The sequence below is a fragment of the Rhinoderma darwinii genome, chromosome 4 (assembly GCF_050947455.1).
Source record: "Rhinoderma darwinii isolate aRhiDar2 chromosome 4, aRhiDar2.hap1, whole genome shotgun sequence".
NCBI lineage: Eukaryota > Metazoa > Chordata > Amphibia > Anura > Rhinodermatidae > Rhinoderma > Rhinoderma darwinii.
The window spans coordinates 347,210,412-347,227,205 of NC_134690.1; the positions used below are offsets into that span (position 1 = coordinate 347,210,412).

Below are 16,794 nucleotides of genomic sequence, written 5' to 3' on the forward strand. Positions count from 1 at the left end.
GCCTGAAGCATTTCCTAACTCCTTGTCGCAACATTTCTACGCTCTGGCCTTGATCAGTGTTGTCAAAGGAACATTGGGAAAGATTTTCCAATATTGTTTTATGATGCATCATTTTATGGCGCATGCAGTATGATAAATTTGGCACAACTTTCTAGACATATTAGACACTTATCTCTTTCTTATGCTACCTCATAGCTGACGTATCAAATACCAATATTTGGGCCAAAGAATACTGCACTCAACTGTTTCTGTAACTCCAATAGAGTGGCAGCGCACATACAAATTCCTCCTCACTGTGGCCTTACATGTGAGAAAGAACAGGGAAATCGGGACCCAGCGATCAAACATTTGTTTCCTGTATTGTGGATGTAAAATCTAGCGTCTCTGTAATATACCTTCAATATACTTGCTGTTTTCATTACTACTTTTTTTGTTTTTTTACTATCTGCACTGTATAAAATAAATGTTGCCACCAGGAAATAATAAGCAAGCAGATAATTTGCTGTTGATGGATCCCATTATGGCTTTATTTGTACTCTAAGAATGGCTTGTGTGAATACCCAGAACAACCTGGCTCAATAACTCATGAACAGCCAGTCCATTTCACATATAAAAATCTAATAGTTGCATTGAGTATTCATGTTTTAAAGATTATGTTCCCCTTTAAATAGAGTCAGATTATTGGGATGGAAAAAGGGCAATTTTCCTGAAGTTTCCACCACCCTCATAATTATATTGTCAGACCTGTTTCCTAAATCCCACACTACATTACATTTTGGTGGACATGAGGGACTTGATTCATCTTTTTCGCTGGTCCATAGAGTTCTATGGGATTATAGAGTCACGCATTATCCCCATCGATTTGATACAAGAGAGTCTCAAACCTAGTGAATCAATTCACCAATGCATCCTAATGGCCTGTGAATCAGATGACTTGGCAAAATTCTAATTGAGTGGAGATCTCTTTCAACATTGTTTTCTATGACTTCCCTATTGTTGTACTCTTTGCTGGTGCCACTTGGTATGAATATCACCCACTGGGTGCTCCTGTATTAACGAAATGGCCACTATCACCAAATGGTTTGCAAATCACCCTGACCATGCCTCCTTGTCCAATCTGCCTCTAAAATCTGCCTGTGTGGACTCATTTAGAAATGTGTAAGTTAATAAAAAGTAACAATGTAATCAACAAATTAATAATCAAACTGATTGGCAGCCATTAAAGAGTAACTTTACTTTCAGAAAACTTTTAATATGTCATGGAGTCTTATCAGAAGTGTTAATCAGTAGGGTCTCAGTGCTGAGACCCCCATATTCGCTGAAACGAAGGAACAGAAGCGCCCAGCTGAGCACTGTGCAACTTCGGTTGTGATCGGGTCTCCCCGACAGCTCTCATAGACCATCCTTTTGGATTCACCACCTAGCTTTGGCTCCAAAAACTGCATGTATGATTCCAGCCCTAATGAAACAGAGCTGTAAGGCCCGCCAAATAAGGAGCCCAAATCACAGCCGGGTGCAGAGAGTGAAGCTGAGCGCTCATGCACCTTCATTTCAGCGATGGAGGTTGTATCTGCACCTGATACCTCACCGATTAAAACTTCTGATATGTCACAATGACGTATCAAAAGTTTTCCGAAAGTACAGTTAGTCTTTAATAATACAATGCTTGACAGCAAAAAGGTGCAGTTCACACTTAAAATATGAAATCACTTTTATAAATAATATATAGTTACAACTAATCATAGGCTACACCAATACGATACAATGGTGTTTAGCATCATAAGCAGTATAACAAGGTAGACCAAACTTAAGTCTAATTACCAAGGTTCAAAACCAGAAGTAGATCATATACGGACTATAATATAATAAACTTTGTAGCAAATTTGTCCCACAAGAGCAGATCTAAGCGTGTTCATGTATTATGTATATATTGCCTTACCAACACACAGTCGTCATGTACATAGAGCACATCTGAGGATGAGGGGTATGTACATATTGTTTGGTGTCACTACCTGGAGTACTATATATTGCAAGTTGTGATTACTTCAGTCAACTGTATTTCTCAGGGTATGTTCACACGGCCTATTTTCGGCTGTTTTTCGGGGCGTAAACGCCCGAAAAACGGCCGAGAAATCGGAAGCAGAACGCCTCCAAACATCTGGCCATTGATTGCAATGGGAAAAACAGCGGTTCAGGACACTTCTTGGCATGTTTTTGGAGCTGTTTTTCATTGACTCTATTGAAAACAGCTCAAAAAACGTAAGTAAAATATGCAGTGAAAACGCAGCGAAAATCGCGAGTGGCTTAAAAAACGTCTGAAAATCAGGAGCTGTTTTCCCTTGAAAACAGCTCTGTATTTTCAGGCGAATTTGAGTTTGCGTGTGAACAAACCCTCAGTCTTAACGAACCTCTTCAAAAAGTTTTTCAAAAGAGGTGTCCTAAATTTAATACCCTGTGAAGATACATAAACCTATAATGATCTTATAGTCATAAAAGAAATGGATGAGATAAAATCATTTTTAAAATCTTTAACATCAGAGCACCATCTTCTTTTGGACACAGCCGTTTTCAGCTGACAAAATGTATGGTTTCGTCACGAAGGGGTCAGCAACCTTCGGCACTCCAGCTGCTGTGAAACTACAACTCCCAGCATGCACTGAAAACCAAAGGCTTTATTATTGCAGCCGCAGGATGTCAGGACAAGCTGGGAATTGTAGTTTTACAACAGCTGGAGTGCCAAAAGTTGCTGACCCCTCGATGAGGGGTGGGCTGCTGTCCTATTGCAGAAAGGGAAATGTTAGATTTGTGCTGCAGTATAAAGGACCTACTTTTATCTCAAACTTATGCTCCATAAACACAAAAATTTCCATAGCAAATCTGCAGAAAGCCGCAGCGGTATATCCTAACTAAATCATGCGGATCACCCTGCAGAAAACAGCCGAGCGCTCCTGGGCTGCAGAAAATGCACGGATTTGTTGCAGATTTTCTCCAGTGGACTCAATGGGGAAAAAAATACAGCGAGTGAATGCTATTGATGCTGATATTGTCACTTGTAGCGGCAGTTGGTAGAAGCCTGTAATACAGAGAACTGCCACTACAAGTGCATTCAAAGTGTGAGCAGTAAAGGAAATGGAGGGGAAGCAGCGCTCGTACAAGCACTGCAGCCCCTTCAAAACAGCTGATCGGCGGGGATGCTGGGAGTCGGACCCCGACAAATGAGATATTAATGGACTATCCTGAGGATAGGCCATCAATTTCTTAGGACTGAAAAACCCCTTTAAGGTTTAAAGTGCTATAGCATTAGAGGTAGGAGAAGGAGATGAAGATAAAATAGATTCCTTCTGGAACAGAAATAGATGACTATTATTCAACTCATTCGAATATCATGTTAAGTGCTATTATTCCACCCTAATGACATACCATATCTAATGATTACATTTACAGAATGGCTAACTCCACTATACCTGTGATAAAAAGAAGCAAAATATCACATTCATTATAGAATCCCCTTGACACAATGACTTAAAGAGGCTCTGTCACCAGATTTTGCAACCCCTATCTGCTATTGCAACAGATAGGCGCTGCAATGTAGATTACAGTAACGTTTTTATTTTAAAAAAACGAGCATTTTTGGCCAAGTTATGACCATTTTTGTAGTTATGCAAATGAGGCTTGCAAAAGTCCAAGTGGGTGTGTTTAAAAGTAAAAGTCCAAGTGGGCGTGTATTATGTGCGTACATCGGGGCGTTTTTAATACTTTCACTAGCTGGGCGCTCTGAAGAGAAGTAACATCCTCTTCTCTTCAGAACGCCCAGCTTCTGACAGTGCAGATCTGTGACGTCACTCACAGGTCCTGCATCGTGACGGCCACATCGGCACCAGAGGCTACAGTTGATTCTGCAGCAGCATCAGCGTTTGCAGGTAAGATCGACTTACCTGCAAACGCTGATGCTGCTGCAGAATCAACTGTAGCCTCTGGTGCCGATGTGGCCGTCACGATGCAGGACCTGTGAGTGACGTCACAGATCTGCACTGTCAGAAGCTGGGCGTTCTGAAGAGAAGAGGATGTTACTTCTCTTCAGAGCGCCCAGCTAGTGAAAGTATTAAAAACGCCCCGATGTACGCACATAATACACGCCCACTTGGACTTTTACTTTTAAACACACCCACTTGGACTTTTGCAAGCCTCATTTGCATAACTACAAAAATGGTCATAACTTGGCCAAAAATGCTCGTTTTTTAAAAATAAAAACGTTACTGTAATCTACATTGCAGCGCCTATCTGCTGCAATAGCAGATAGGGGTTGCAAAATCTGGTGACAGAGCCTCTTTAATAATGTGGATTTTCACATTTTTCATTAAATAAGACATATGACAAAGTAGAAAATCTAACATATGTCTAATTTCTATTCTTTGCAATAAATACTTTATCATGCAGTAAATGTGAATGTACTGCACAATATTTTAATCTTTTAATATTTAATGCATGGAGTTTTTGAGGCGAGGAAGAAATCAGCTTAATAGGGAGGAAGCAGCAGCTGTATAATCAATGTCTTTTCTTCTTCGAAAAAACTCCATCTATGATTATTATGTTATTGCTTCAAATGTGACATTGTAATTGCTTGCTGTATTCTCCCAGATTTGTACACCCCTAAGAGAAGGGAAATGCCAATTTGTTTATAAAACAAAGCACATTGCTTTATTAGAATCCATATCAAAATTAATTACCAAATTATGTATTTTCCAGCGTGCCATTATTTTCTTAACAGGTACAATGGCCTTAGAAACGAGATTAAACTATTTCTTATCCAGTTTCCCTAAACACACCCTCAAGTTACGCCTCTGGAGACAATAGGAGGAATTTATTAATCAATCTATGCCAGTTCACTGGTGCCAAAGACAAAATGGCGTAGATTCCCCTTTTTTTTCTACTAATTGGATTGCCAGAGATGCGCCTATTTTATTAAGGGGCATGCGCCTCTTAATAAATTAGGTGCATCTTAAGGCCCTTTTACATGGGCCAACTATTGGGAAAACGAGTGTTCATATGAACGCTTCTACCCAATAATATTGACCTGTGTAAACAGGGCAACAATCTGCCGATGAAGGCGCAAATACTCGTTCAGCGGCTGATTGTATCATTTATGTATAACGATATATTATTGTTGTCGGCAGCACATCTCGCTGTGTAAACAGGGAGATGTGCTGCCGACACGATGAAAATGTATGGGGACAAATGATCGCAGTAACGATCGCTCCTCCCCAAACATAGCTTCTTGTGAAAGGAGCAAACGAGCGCCAATCAACGAGCTGTCTCTTTGATCGGTGCTTGTTTTAACAGGCCATATGGAGTCATATAGAGCACTTTAGATTAAGAATGAAACACCAGTCCTAGAAATGGCATTGTAACCTCCTATACAACATAATGTCAAATCTTTCATAATGCCTTCTGGAATTTCCTTTGGTTTGATTTGTTTTTTGTAAAAACGTTATGGTGATAACTTCGCTCTCAGAGGTTGACATAGCCGATTATATCAAGCCGATTAATTAAAACTGCTCATTTGGTTAATTGAGTAACTAAAAGTTAAGTTACTTTTCACATGGGTGATTTGCAGTAATAATTCATAAACTGTGTGATGAGTCTACTCAGCTTGATTCATGGTGCACGAGATTACAATGAATTGATACACTGTTTTCTTAAAAATGAAGTACACCTTTTAAATATCCTGTCCACAGTGCTAATAGCAAGTGCTATATTACTGTTAGGGTGCAGTCACACGCGGTGTACCTGCCTCGTATTTCTGTACAGTAAAAATACGCAGCGGAAAACGTTACAATGTAATTCCATGTGAAAAAATATTTCGCAATGCAAGCAATTGAGACATCTGAGTTGCAGAATATTTTTTCCATAGGATAACATTGTAAACCATATTTTTACGGAAATACGAGGCTAGTACACCACTTGTAACTGCACCTTTAAATAAATACATTTTCTTCTTTTAGCTGCAGCTATTGTAGTTATTCATAATCAAACTTTTTTATCATCTATAACCAACTCTTTTACTCCTCCAGAAATAAACATAGGCTCTACATTTAGAAATACATTACTTAAAAAGCTGGGGTAAAATAGAAAGGGCTACAAGTTTAACAATTAGGGTATGTTCACACGCACTAATTACGGACGTAATTCGGGCGTTTTTGCCCCGAATTACGTCCGAAAATAGCGCCTCAATAGCGTTGACAAACATCTGCCCATTGAAAGCAATGGCCAGACGTTTGTCTGTTCACACGAGGCGTATATTTACGCGCCGCTGTCAAATGACGGCGCGTAAATAGACGCCCGCGTCAAAGAAGTGACCTGTCACTTCTTTGGCCGTAATTGGAGCCGTTATTCATTGACTCCAATGAATAGCAGCGCCAATTACGTCCGTAATGGACGCGGCGTTCAAGCGCCTGCACATGCCGTTACGGCTGAAATTACGGGGATGTTTCCTCCTGAAAACATCCCCGTAATTTCAGCCGTTACGGACGCTGCCGTGTGAACATACCCTAATGGATCATGTATAAAAACAAATGCGGAGAAATAAAAGTGATATCGAACATGGCAACCAATTAGACCCTTGCTTGTGTTTAGACTAACTTAATGAGAACTGAAACTCAATGGAGAATGTGGTGACCAATAATCAGCAAACAGGGGTCACCAGAACCCAGTTCTCCCAATAGGTGAGAGTCCCAGAGGAGCCCTTTAAACAGAGAAAATACGTTTTTTATTTCTACTGTACCTTATCTTTTGACATGCAGCGATGACAATCACAGGTAAAGCAGTACTGGCGCTCACACTGCATCTGGCGCATGTGGGATGGCGTCTTTACATCAATATAACTTATAGTGAGCTGTAGATAAGAGAAAACATAATGAATATATTTCAACAACTAAATAGAATTTGTAAAACAAATAATCACCTATCATTCTCCACATAGTTCATAAAACAACATGCAATGTTCTGTTTTATCATTCAACATCATGCGATTATTAAATTTTTTCATAATTTGTTCGAATGCAATATGTGACACACCACCAACCCTAATGCTGTGTGCATGAACTTCAGTACATGTCTACAATACTGACTATAGGCACTCTATGTGTCGCAGCATGGTACCTCGGAGAGACATCGTATTCTTTACTAGAAGCAATGCATCTGGGATCATGTGGGATCAATAGAAATCTATGGGTGTCACATTGAGGATCTGTGTGATATGGATCCTGAGAATGTTTGTCTATGTGATTCCTTAGATTAGTTTTACAGGTCTGCACAAGTTACCCACCAAGACTAATATATTTAATACAGATCACACATTACAGTTCTGTAATATAACAAGCGTCAAGCAATGTACAGTATTATTCTATAACCAGGGGTGTAACTAGGAAAGACTGGGCCCCATAGCAAACTCTTGACCGGGCCCCCCCCCTGGGTGCCACAAGCAGCCCCCTTTATAAATAGTGCCCCCTGTAGAATGTGCCATACAGTCCCCCTATAGACAGTGCTATATAGCCCCGCCTATAGACAGTGTCACACCCCATTTGTAGATAGCGCCCCCACTTCCCCCTTGTAGATAGTGCCATACAGCCCCCCTGTAGATATTGACATAAAACCCCCCCATGTATATAGCGCTATACAGCTCCCACTGTATATAGTGCCACACAGCCCCCCTAAGTAGAAACTGCAGCACAGCCCCCCTTAGTAGAAAGTGACACCCACAGACCCCTGTAGATTGCGCCACACTCAGCGCCCTGTAGATAAAGCCATAGCCCTCCCCCTTGTAAATAGAGCCATAGAGTTCCCCCTTGTGTATAGTGCCACACAGCTCCCCCTTGTGTATAATGCCACACAGATCCCCTTTGTGTATAGTGCCACACAGTCCCCCCTTGTGTACAAGGCAATGGCGCATCCGAGAAAGTTGTATCAGCCAGGGAGATGTCACTCAAACATGGAAAGTTGGGTTTGGAGTCAGGACTATGTGACTCTTCAGGATAGCGGCACCGCCCCATGACCCTCTAATGAGTAATTAGCATATAGTGTGCATCGTTTTAAAAGTGGATTTTAAGAATTTTGCTGCAGCTTAAAAAAACATACAAGGGAATGTTTCGAAATATTGTCAGGTCATGGATCACAGCATGGTTGCGGTTCAAGGGGTTAAAACTACCAGACACGTTCCCATGAAATATACAATGTATAGAGAATAATTCCATCTGCCCTGCAATTTTGTTATTAAAAAAATATCCTATATAACTACAGATCCAGAACAAAGATCTGACATATATACAGTACCACAACCAAGATCAGTACATAAATACAGCACCACAACCAAGATCAGTACATAAATACATCCCCAGAACCAAGCTCAGTACATATATACGGCACCAGAACAAAACTCATTACATATATACACAGCACCAAAACCAATCTCATACGTATATACAGCCCCAGAACCAAGCTCAGTACTTACATACAGCATCAAAACCAAGATCAGTATATATATATATATACAGCACCAGAACAAATACAGCTCAATTTAGTGCCGTATAGGTTTGTACGGCGTAAAACTACAGCTCCCAGCATGGCCCGAACAATGGTGAGGGTACGCTGGGGGATGCTGTTTCACAAAAAAATAATCATATCATAATCATACCACCATCATCTCGCTGCAGATCATACAGTGACTACAATACTGATTAGAGGCAGAATAAACAATTACATTAAGTGACTCACTGGTGACGTCTCAGATTCTAGTTATTTTCTTCTCCCTCCGGTCCAGACCTCTATGATGGATTTCAACCGGCCATGACCCATTTCTGCAGTTTTCCGCTCAGATGTTGTAATGGCAGGAAGGAGGTGAAGGGAAAGTGAGCCCTAATCTACCCACCGCCCTGTCCCTGCCTACTTGCAACGACCCGCCCTAGGCGACGGGGTACAACTGGGCGGCGGTCCCTACGCTGTCTAAGTGCACGGGAGAACAAACAGGGAACACGCAAGGGAAGGGGCAGTAGCCCACGGAACGCCGCGAGGAAACGGAGCGGTGAATGAGTAGTCAGGACCAGGATGAAGTGGAGTATACCAAAGTGAGCACGGAGAAGGAAGCAAGCCAGGGGCAAAGAGAAGCAGGTTAAGCGAAACTGCAGCAAGGCAGAAGCACGGCAGAAGCAGGCTGGAGCAAGCAGCAGTGGGGCCAGGAATCCAGAAGAATTACAAGCACTGAGGAAGAGAACACGGCAGGTAATAAAGGACAGGGGGCGGAGCTAACTCCGACTGACCAGGCCGCGATAGGCTCTCCCACTCCTGAGCATGCCACCCTGGTTAGTGGGAGATGGTGTCAGTCGAACAGGTCTGGCCTCAGGTGTAGATTGATTAATCCCAGGAGTATACCTAGACGTACCTGGCAGATCCCTAACAGTACTCCCCCTTTTATGAGGGGCCACCGGACCCTTACTAAGAGGACCCGGTTTAGTAGGGAAGAGAAGGTGGAACCTCCTGATCAATACCCCAGCGTGAACATCACGGGCAGGTACCCAAGTCCTCTCCTCCAGCCCGTATCCTCTCCAATGGACCAGGTACTGGAGGGAGCCCTGGACCATCCTACTGTCCATAATCTTGGCCACCTCGAATTCCACCCCCTCAGGGGTGAGAACGGGAACAGGAGGTTTCCTCGAGGGGGAGCAGCGTTTAAGGAGGGAGGCATGGAAGACGTCATGTATGCGAAAGGATGGGGGCAGCTCCAGACGGAAGGATACAGGGTTGAGGACTTCAATGATCTTAAAAGGTCCAATAAATCGGGGAGCAAACTTCCTGGACGGGACCTTAAGGCGCAAGTTCCTGGACGACAACCAGACCAAATCCCCGACGACAAACCGGGGGTTAGCAGAACGTCTACTATCCGCCTGAATCTTTTGTGCGCTCTGGGACGCCTCTAGGTTCTTCTGAACCTGGGCCCAGACAGTGCACAGTTCCCGATGAACATCCTCTACCTCAGGATTATTGGAACAACCAGGGGAAACGGAGGAGAACCTTGGGTTAAACCCGAAATTACAGAAAAACGGGGAGACCCCTGACGAGTTACTGACCCGGTTATTCAGGGAAAATTCAGCAAGGGGAAGGAATGAGACCCAATCGAATTGACAGTCAGAGATGAAACACCTTAAATATTGTTCCACGGATTGGTTAGTCCTTTCCGTTTGGCCATTAGTTTCGGGATGGAAGGCGGAGGAGAAGGACAGATCAATCTCCAACTTTTTACAAAAAGCTCTCCAAAATAAGGAAACAAATTGTACCCCTCTGTCAGAAACGATATTGACTGGGGCCCCATGGAGACGCAGGATGTGTTTCACAAACAAAGAAGCTAACGTCTTGGCGTTAGGTAGCTTCTTAAGGGGCACAAAGTGGCACATCTTAATGAGGCGGTCTACTACCACCCACACCACCGACTTGCCCTGAGATGGAGGCAAATCGGTGATAAAATCCATGGAGATATGGGTCCAAGGTCTCTGGGGAATGGGCAAGGAACGTAGTAGGCCCGCAGGTCGGGACCTAGGGGTTTTGGACCTAGCGCAAACCTCACAAGCGGCGACGTAAGCCCTAACGTCTTTAGGCAACCCAGGCCACCAATAGTTTCTGGTAATGAGGTGTTTGGTGCCCAAGATGCCAGGATGACCAGATAGAGCGGAGTCATGGTTTTCCCTGAGTACCCTTAGCCGGTATTGCAAGGGAACAAACAGTTTGTCCCCAGGGACGTTCCCGGGAGCTGAACCCTGATCAGCCGCGATATCAGAAGCTAAATCAGAATCCGTGGCAGAAACGATTATACCAGGGGGTAAAATACAAGCAGGGTCCTTCTCGGAAGGAGGATTGGCCATGAAACTACGTGACAGAGCATCAGCCTTAATATTCTTGGACCCAGCCCTATAGGTAACCAAGAAATTTAATCTGGTAAAGAATAGTGCACACCGAGCTTGTCTAGGATTAAGCCTCCGGGCCGATTCTAGGAAAACCAGATTCTTGTGATCCGTAAGGACCGTTACCTGGTGTCTGGCCCCCTCCAGGAAGTGCCACCACTCTTCAAAAGCCCATTTAATGGCTAGAAGTTCGCGGTTGCCAATATCATAGTTACTCTCCGTGGGCGAAAACTTCCTAGAGAAGTAAGCACAGGGGCGGAGATGGGTGAGGGAGCTGGTACCCTGGGACAAGACGGCCCCCACTCCCACCTCGGATGCGTCAACCTCCACAATAAATGGCTCCTCTTGGTTGGGCTGAATCAGCACGGGGGCCGAGATAAAGCACTTCTTGAGGGTCTCAAAGGCCTGGACGGCCACAGGGGGCCAATGGAGGACATCAGCACCCTTGCGAGTAAGGTCCGTAAGAGGCTTAGCGACGACCGAGAAGTTGGCAATAAATCTCCTGTAATAGTTGGCGAACCCTAAAAAACACTGTAACGCCTTAAGGGAGGCAGGTTGGACCCATTCCGCCACAGCCTGAACCTTGGCAGGGTCCATGCGGAATTCATGAGGAGTGAGGATTTGCCCTAAAAATGGTATCTCCTGTACCCCAAAGACACATTTTTCAGTCTTAGCAAACAGATTATTCTCCCGAAGGACCTGGAGCACCTTCCTGACATGCTCCACGTGGGAGGACCAGTCCTTGGAAAACACCAGTATGTCATCAAGGTACACAACAAGAAAATTACCCAGGTAATCTCTCAGGATTTCATTAATAAAATTCTGGAAGACAGCAGGGGCATTACACAACCCAAAGGGCATGACCAGGTATTCGAAATGACCCTCGGGTGTGTTGAACACAGTTTTCCACTCATCCCCCTCTTTGATGCGGATAAGGTTATATGCCCCCCGTAGATCGAACTTAGAAAACCATTGGGCTCCCTGAACCTGATTAAAAAGATCCGGAATCAAAGGAAGTGGGTACTGGTTCCTTACGGTGACCTTATTCAGGTTACGATAATCAATGCACGGCCTAAGACCACCATCCTTCTTCCCCACGAAGAAGAAGCCAGCACCTACAGGAGAGTCGATACCTACTACAGGGATAGGATAAGGTAAATCAATAAAAGGCAACTTTAGAGACATAGCAAATTCCACAGACATGATATTAGCAGATGAGCCAGAATCCACGAAAGCACTGCCCGTGGCAGACCGGCCAGCAAACGAGACCTGAAAGGGAAGCAAAATTTTATTGCGTTTCACATTAACGGGAAATACCTGTGCGCCCAAGTGACCTCCCCGATGATCACTTAGGCGCGGAAGTTTTCCGGCTTTTGATTCTTGCGCCTGGGACAGGTGTTCAGTAGATGCTTGTCGTCCCCACAGTAGAAGCAGAGACCATTCATTCTGCGAAACTCCCTACGTTGTCGATGGGACATGGAGGCCCCGAGTTGCATAGGTACCTCCGAGTCCTCCGTGGAGGGGCGAGGAGACGGGACCTCGGGGGGGATCGCAGAAAAGTCAGAGGGGAGCACATTGAAGCGTTCAAGCTGACGTTCCCTGAGACGTCGGTCAAGTCGTACTGCTAGGGCCATAACCTGGTCAAGGGAGTCAGAAGAGGGGTAGCTAACCAGCAGATCCTTCAGGGCGTCAGATAATCCTAACCTAAACTGGCACCTTAGGGCCGGATCGTTCCACCGAGAAGTTACGCACCACTTTCTAAAATCAGAACAGTATTCCTCAACCGGTCTCCTACCCTGACGTAAGGTCACCAGCTGACTCTCGGCTAAAGCAGTCCTGTCAGTCTCGTCGTAAATGAGTCAGAGGGCAGAGAAAAAACGATCAACAGAGGAAAGTTCAGGGGCGTCAGGAGCCAAGGAGAAGGCCCACTCTTGGGGCCCTTCCTGGAGTCGGGATATGATGATACCCACCCGCTGGTTCTCGGAACCTGAGGAGTGGGGTTTTAGGCGGAAATACAGTCTGCAACTCTCCCGGAAGGAGAGAAACGTCTTACGGTCCCCTGAGAACCGGTCAGGTAACTTGAGGTCGGGTTCTAGAGGTGAGGTGAGGGGTACTACTAAGGCAGCGTCACCCTGGTTGATCCTCTGGGCCAGGGCCTGGACCTGTAGGGAGAGGTCCTGCATCTGCTGGGTCAGGGTCTCAAGGGGGTCCATGATAGCGTCAGCGTAGGAGAAATGGTAGACTAGGTAAGGGCTTGTAATTATGTAATGGCAGGAAGGAGGTGAAGGGAAAGTGAGCCCTAATCTACCCACCGCCCTGTCCCTGCCTACTTGCAACGACCCGCCCTAGGCGACGGGGTACAACTGGGCGGCGGTCCCTACGCTGTCTAAGTGCACGGGAGAACAAACAGGGAACACGCAAGGGAAGGGGCAGTAGCCCACGGAACGCCGCGAGGAAACGGAGCGGTGAATGAGTAGTCAGGACCAGGATGAAGTGGAGTATACCAAAGTGAGCACGGAGAAGGAAGCAAGCCAGGGGCAAAGAGAAGCAGGTTAAGCGGAACTGCAGCAAGGCAGAAGCACGGCAGAAGCAGGCTGGAGCAAGCAGCAGTGGGGCCAGGAATCCAGAAGAATTACAAGCACTGAGGAAGAGAACACGGCAGGTAATAAAGGACAGGGGGCGGAGCTAACTCCGACTGACCAGGCCGCGATAGGCTCTCCCACTCCTGAGCCTGCCACCCTGGTTGGTGGGAGATGGTGTCAGTCGAACAGGTCTGGCCTCAGGTGTGGATTGATTAATCCCAGGAGTATACCTAGACGTAGTACCTGGCAGATCCCTAACAGATGTCTTCAGCTTCTCACTTTTAAAACATTTCTGCACCTATAAACAAAGTTACAATTCTCAACAACTCTTGCACCTCTAACTATAATAGCGCCATACACTGTGTCCCTGATTATAATGGTACACTGTCACACACACACACACACACACACACACACACACACACATACACACACATACACACACACACACACACACACACACACACCATGCCCCCTGTAGATGGTGCCCCCATAGCCACCATGCTGGCCTACATATAGCTTCCCCTATAGGTAGTGCTCCACGTAAAGCCCACCTCTGTAGACAGTGCCCTACATAGAGCCACCCTGTTGCTAGTGCCCCACAGGTAACCCACCCCTGTATATAGTGTCCCACATATAGCCCACCCCTATAGAAAGTGCCCTAAAAAATAGCTACCCTATAGATAGTGCTCTACATATAGCACACCCCTGTATAGTGTCTCACATATAGCTCCCCCTGTATATAGTGCCCCACATATAGACCACCCTGTAGATAGTGCCCCACATATAGACCCCCCTGTATATAGTGGCCCACATCCCCACATACAGACCACCCCTGTAGCTAGTGCCCCACATCCCCACATATAGACCCCCCCCTGTATATATTGGCCCACACATAGACGACCCCCCTGTAGATAAAGCCCCCACTATAGATAATGCCATTAACAGTTTTCTGAGAAAAAAAAACGAGACATACTCACATGATCCCGTTCCTGTTCGCTGGCGATGCAGATCTGCTCTCTTCTGAGAGCTAGCCAATCAGCGTCATTGTAAAGCGCTGAATGGTCGGGCACGGAACATGCCCGGCTATTCAGCGTTAGTGCATGTATTTGGCTGTCGCTAGCACTGGGCCCCCCTCCGGTACTATCGACACCTACAGGCATGAGAGGGCCTGTATCGCCTGGCCCATACTTGTTGGAGGCTCAGCGGCGCGGGCCCCATAGTAATGGCGCTACTGCCGTAGCAGCCATAACGGCTGCTAGCGGCGCCACTGAGCATATGGGGGGGTGTCGGCTGGCGGCACGGCCCCCCCCTCAGGCTGCTACCGCGGTAGTTACGCCACTGTCTATAGCTACATAATGCCATCAAAGCCTGAATTCTATTTCTAATAATTAGTTGCAGGTTAAAAACCTGATTTCCCACCCTGTACAGTGAAGGAAATAAGTATTTGATCCCTTGCTGATTTTGTAAGTTCGCCCACTGTCAAAGACATGAGCAGGCTAGAATTTTTAGGCTAGGTTAATTTTACCAGTGAGAGATAGATTATATTTAAAAAAAAACAAACAGAAAATCACATAGTCAAAATTATATATATTTATTTGCATTGTGCACAGAGAAATAAGTATTTGATCCCCTACCAACCATTAAGAGTTCAGCCTCCTCCAGACCAGTTACACGCTCCAAATCAACTTGGTGGCTGCATTAAAGACAGCTGTCTTAAATGGTCACCTGTATAAAAGACTCCTGTCCACAGACTCAATTAATCAGTCTGACTCTAACCTCTACAACATGGGCAAGACCAAAGAGCTTTCTAAGGATGTCAGGGACAAGATCATAGACCTGCACAAGGCTGGAATGGGCTACTAAACCATAAGTAAGATGCTGGGTGAGAAGGAGACAACTGTTGGTGCAATAGTAAGAAAATGGAAGACATACAAAATGACTGTCAATCGACATCGATCTGGGGCTCCATGCAAAATCTCACCTCGTGGGGTATCCTTGATCCTGAGGAAGGTGAGAGCTCAGCCGAAAACTACACGTGGGGAAATTGTTAATGATCTCAAGGCAGCTGGGACCACAGTCACCAAGAAAACCATTGGTAACACATTACGCCGTAATGGATTAAAATCCTGCAGTGCCCGCAATGTCCCCCTGCTCAAGAAGGCACATGTACAGGCCCGTCTGAAGTCTGCAAATTAACATCTGGATGATTCTGAGAGTGATTGGGAGAAGGTGCTGTGGTCAGATGAGACTAAAATTGAGCTCTTAGGCATTAACTCAACTCGCCGTGTTTGGAGGAAGAGAAATGCTGCCTATGACCCAAACAACACCGTCCCCACTGTCAAGCATGGAGGTGGAAACATTATGTTTTGGGGGTGTTTCTCTGCTAAGGGCACAGGACTACTTCACCACATCAATAGGAGAATGGATGGAGCCGTGTACCGTAAAATCCTGAGTGACAACCTCCTTCCCTCCACCAGGACATTAAAAATGGTTCGTGGCTGGATCTTCCAGCACGACAATGACCCGAAACATACAGCCAAGGCAACAAAGTAGTGGCTCAAAAAGAAGCACATTAAGGTCATGGAGTGGCCTAGCCAGTCTCCAGACCTTAATCCTATCGAAAACTTATGGAGGGAGCTGAAGATCCGAGTTGCCAAGCGACAGCCTCGAAATCTTAATGATTTACAGATGATCTGCAAAGAGGAGTGGGCCAAAATACCATCTAACATGTGTGCAAACCTCATCATCAACTACAAAAAACGTCTGACTGCTGTGCTTGCCAACAAGGGTTTTGCCACCAAGTATTAAGTCTTGTTTGCCAAAGGGATCAAATACTTATTTCTCTGTGCATAATGCAAATAAATATACATAATTTTTTACAATGTGATTTTCAGGTTTTTTTTTAAATATAATCTATCTCTCACTGGTAAAATTAACCTAGCCTAAAAATTCTAGACTGTTCATGTCTTTGACAGTGGGCAAACTTACAAAATCAGCAAGGGATGAAATACTTATTTCCTTCACTGTATGTGCGGTTTACATCTTATCTATTGGAATTCAACCTAAACCTTAAATTCTCTATTATCAGAAAATTGCTTGCATATTGCAGCACCATGAATTAAAATGAGAACTTAAAAAGGGGTTGTCCAGTTTCAGAAAATGTATGTTATTTTTTGTATAATTAAGTTATACATTTTTCCAATAAGCTTTCTGTATTAATTTCTCACTGTTTTCAAAATCTCTGCTTGCTGTTATCCATTAGG

General features: G+C 44.9%; 1 protein-coding gene across 1 annotated transcript in view; it reads right to left on the minus strand.

The window, feature by feature from the left end:
- The window catches only part of SMYD3 (SET and MYND domain containing 3), a 655,697-nt gene that overhangs the window by 147,927 nt on the left and 490,976 nt on the right, over positions 1 to 16,794 (minus strand). The window contains exon 8 of the mRNA XM_075862906.1: positions 6,782 to 6,892. Coding sequence (XP_075719021.1) covers positions 6,782 to 6,892 — 111 coding nt within the window. The remainder of the gene's footprint in view (positions 1 to 6,781; positions 6,893 to 16,794) is intronic.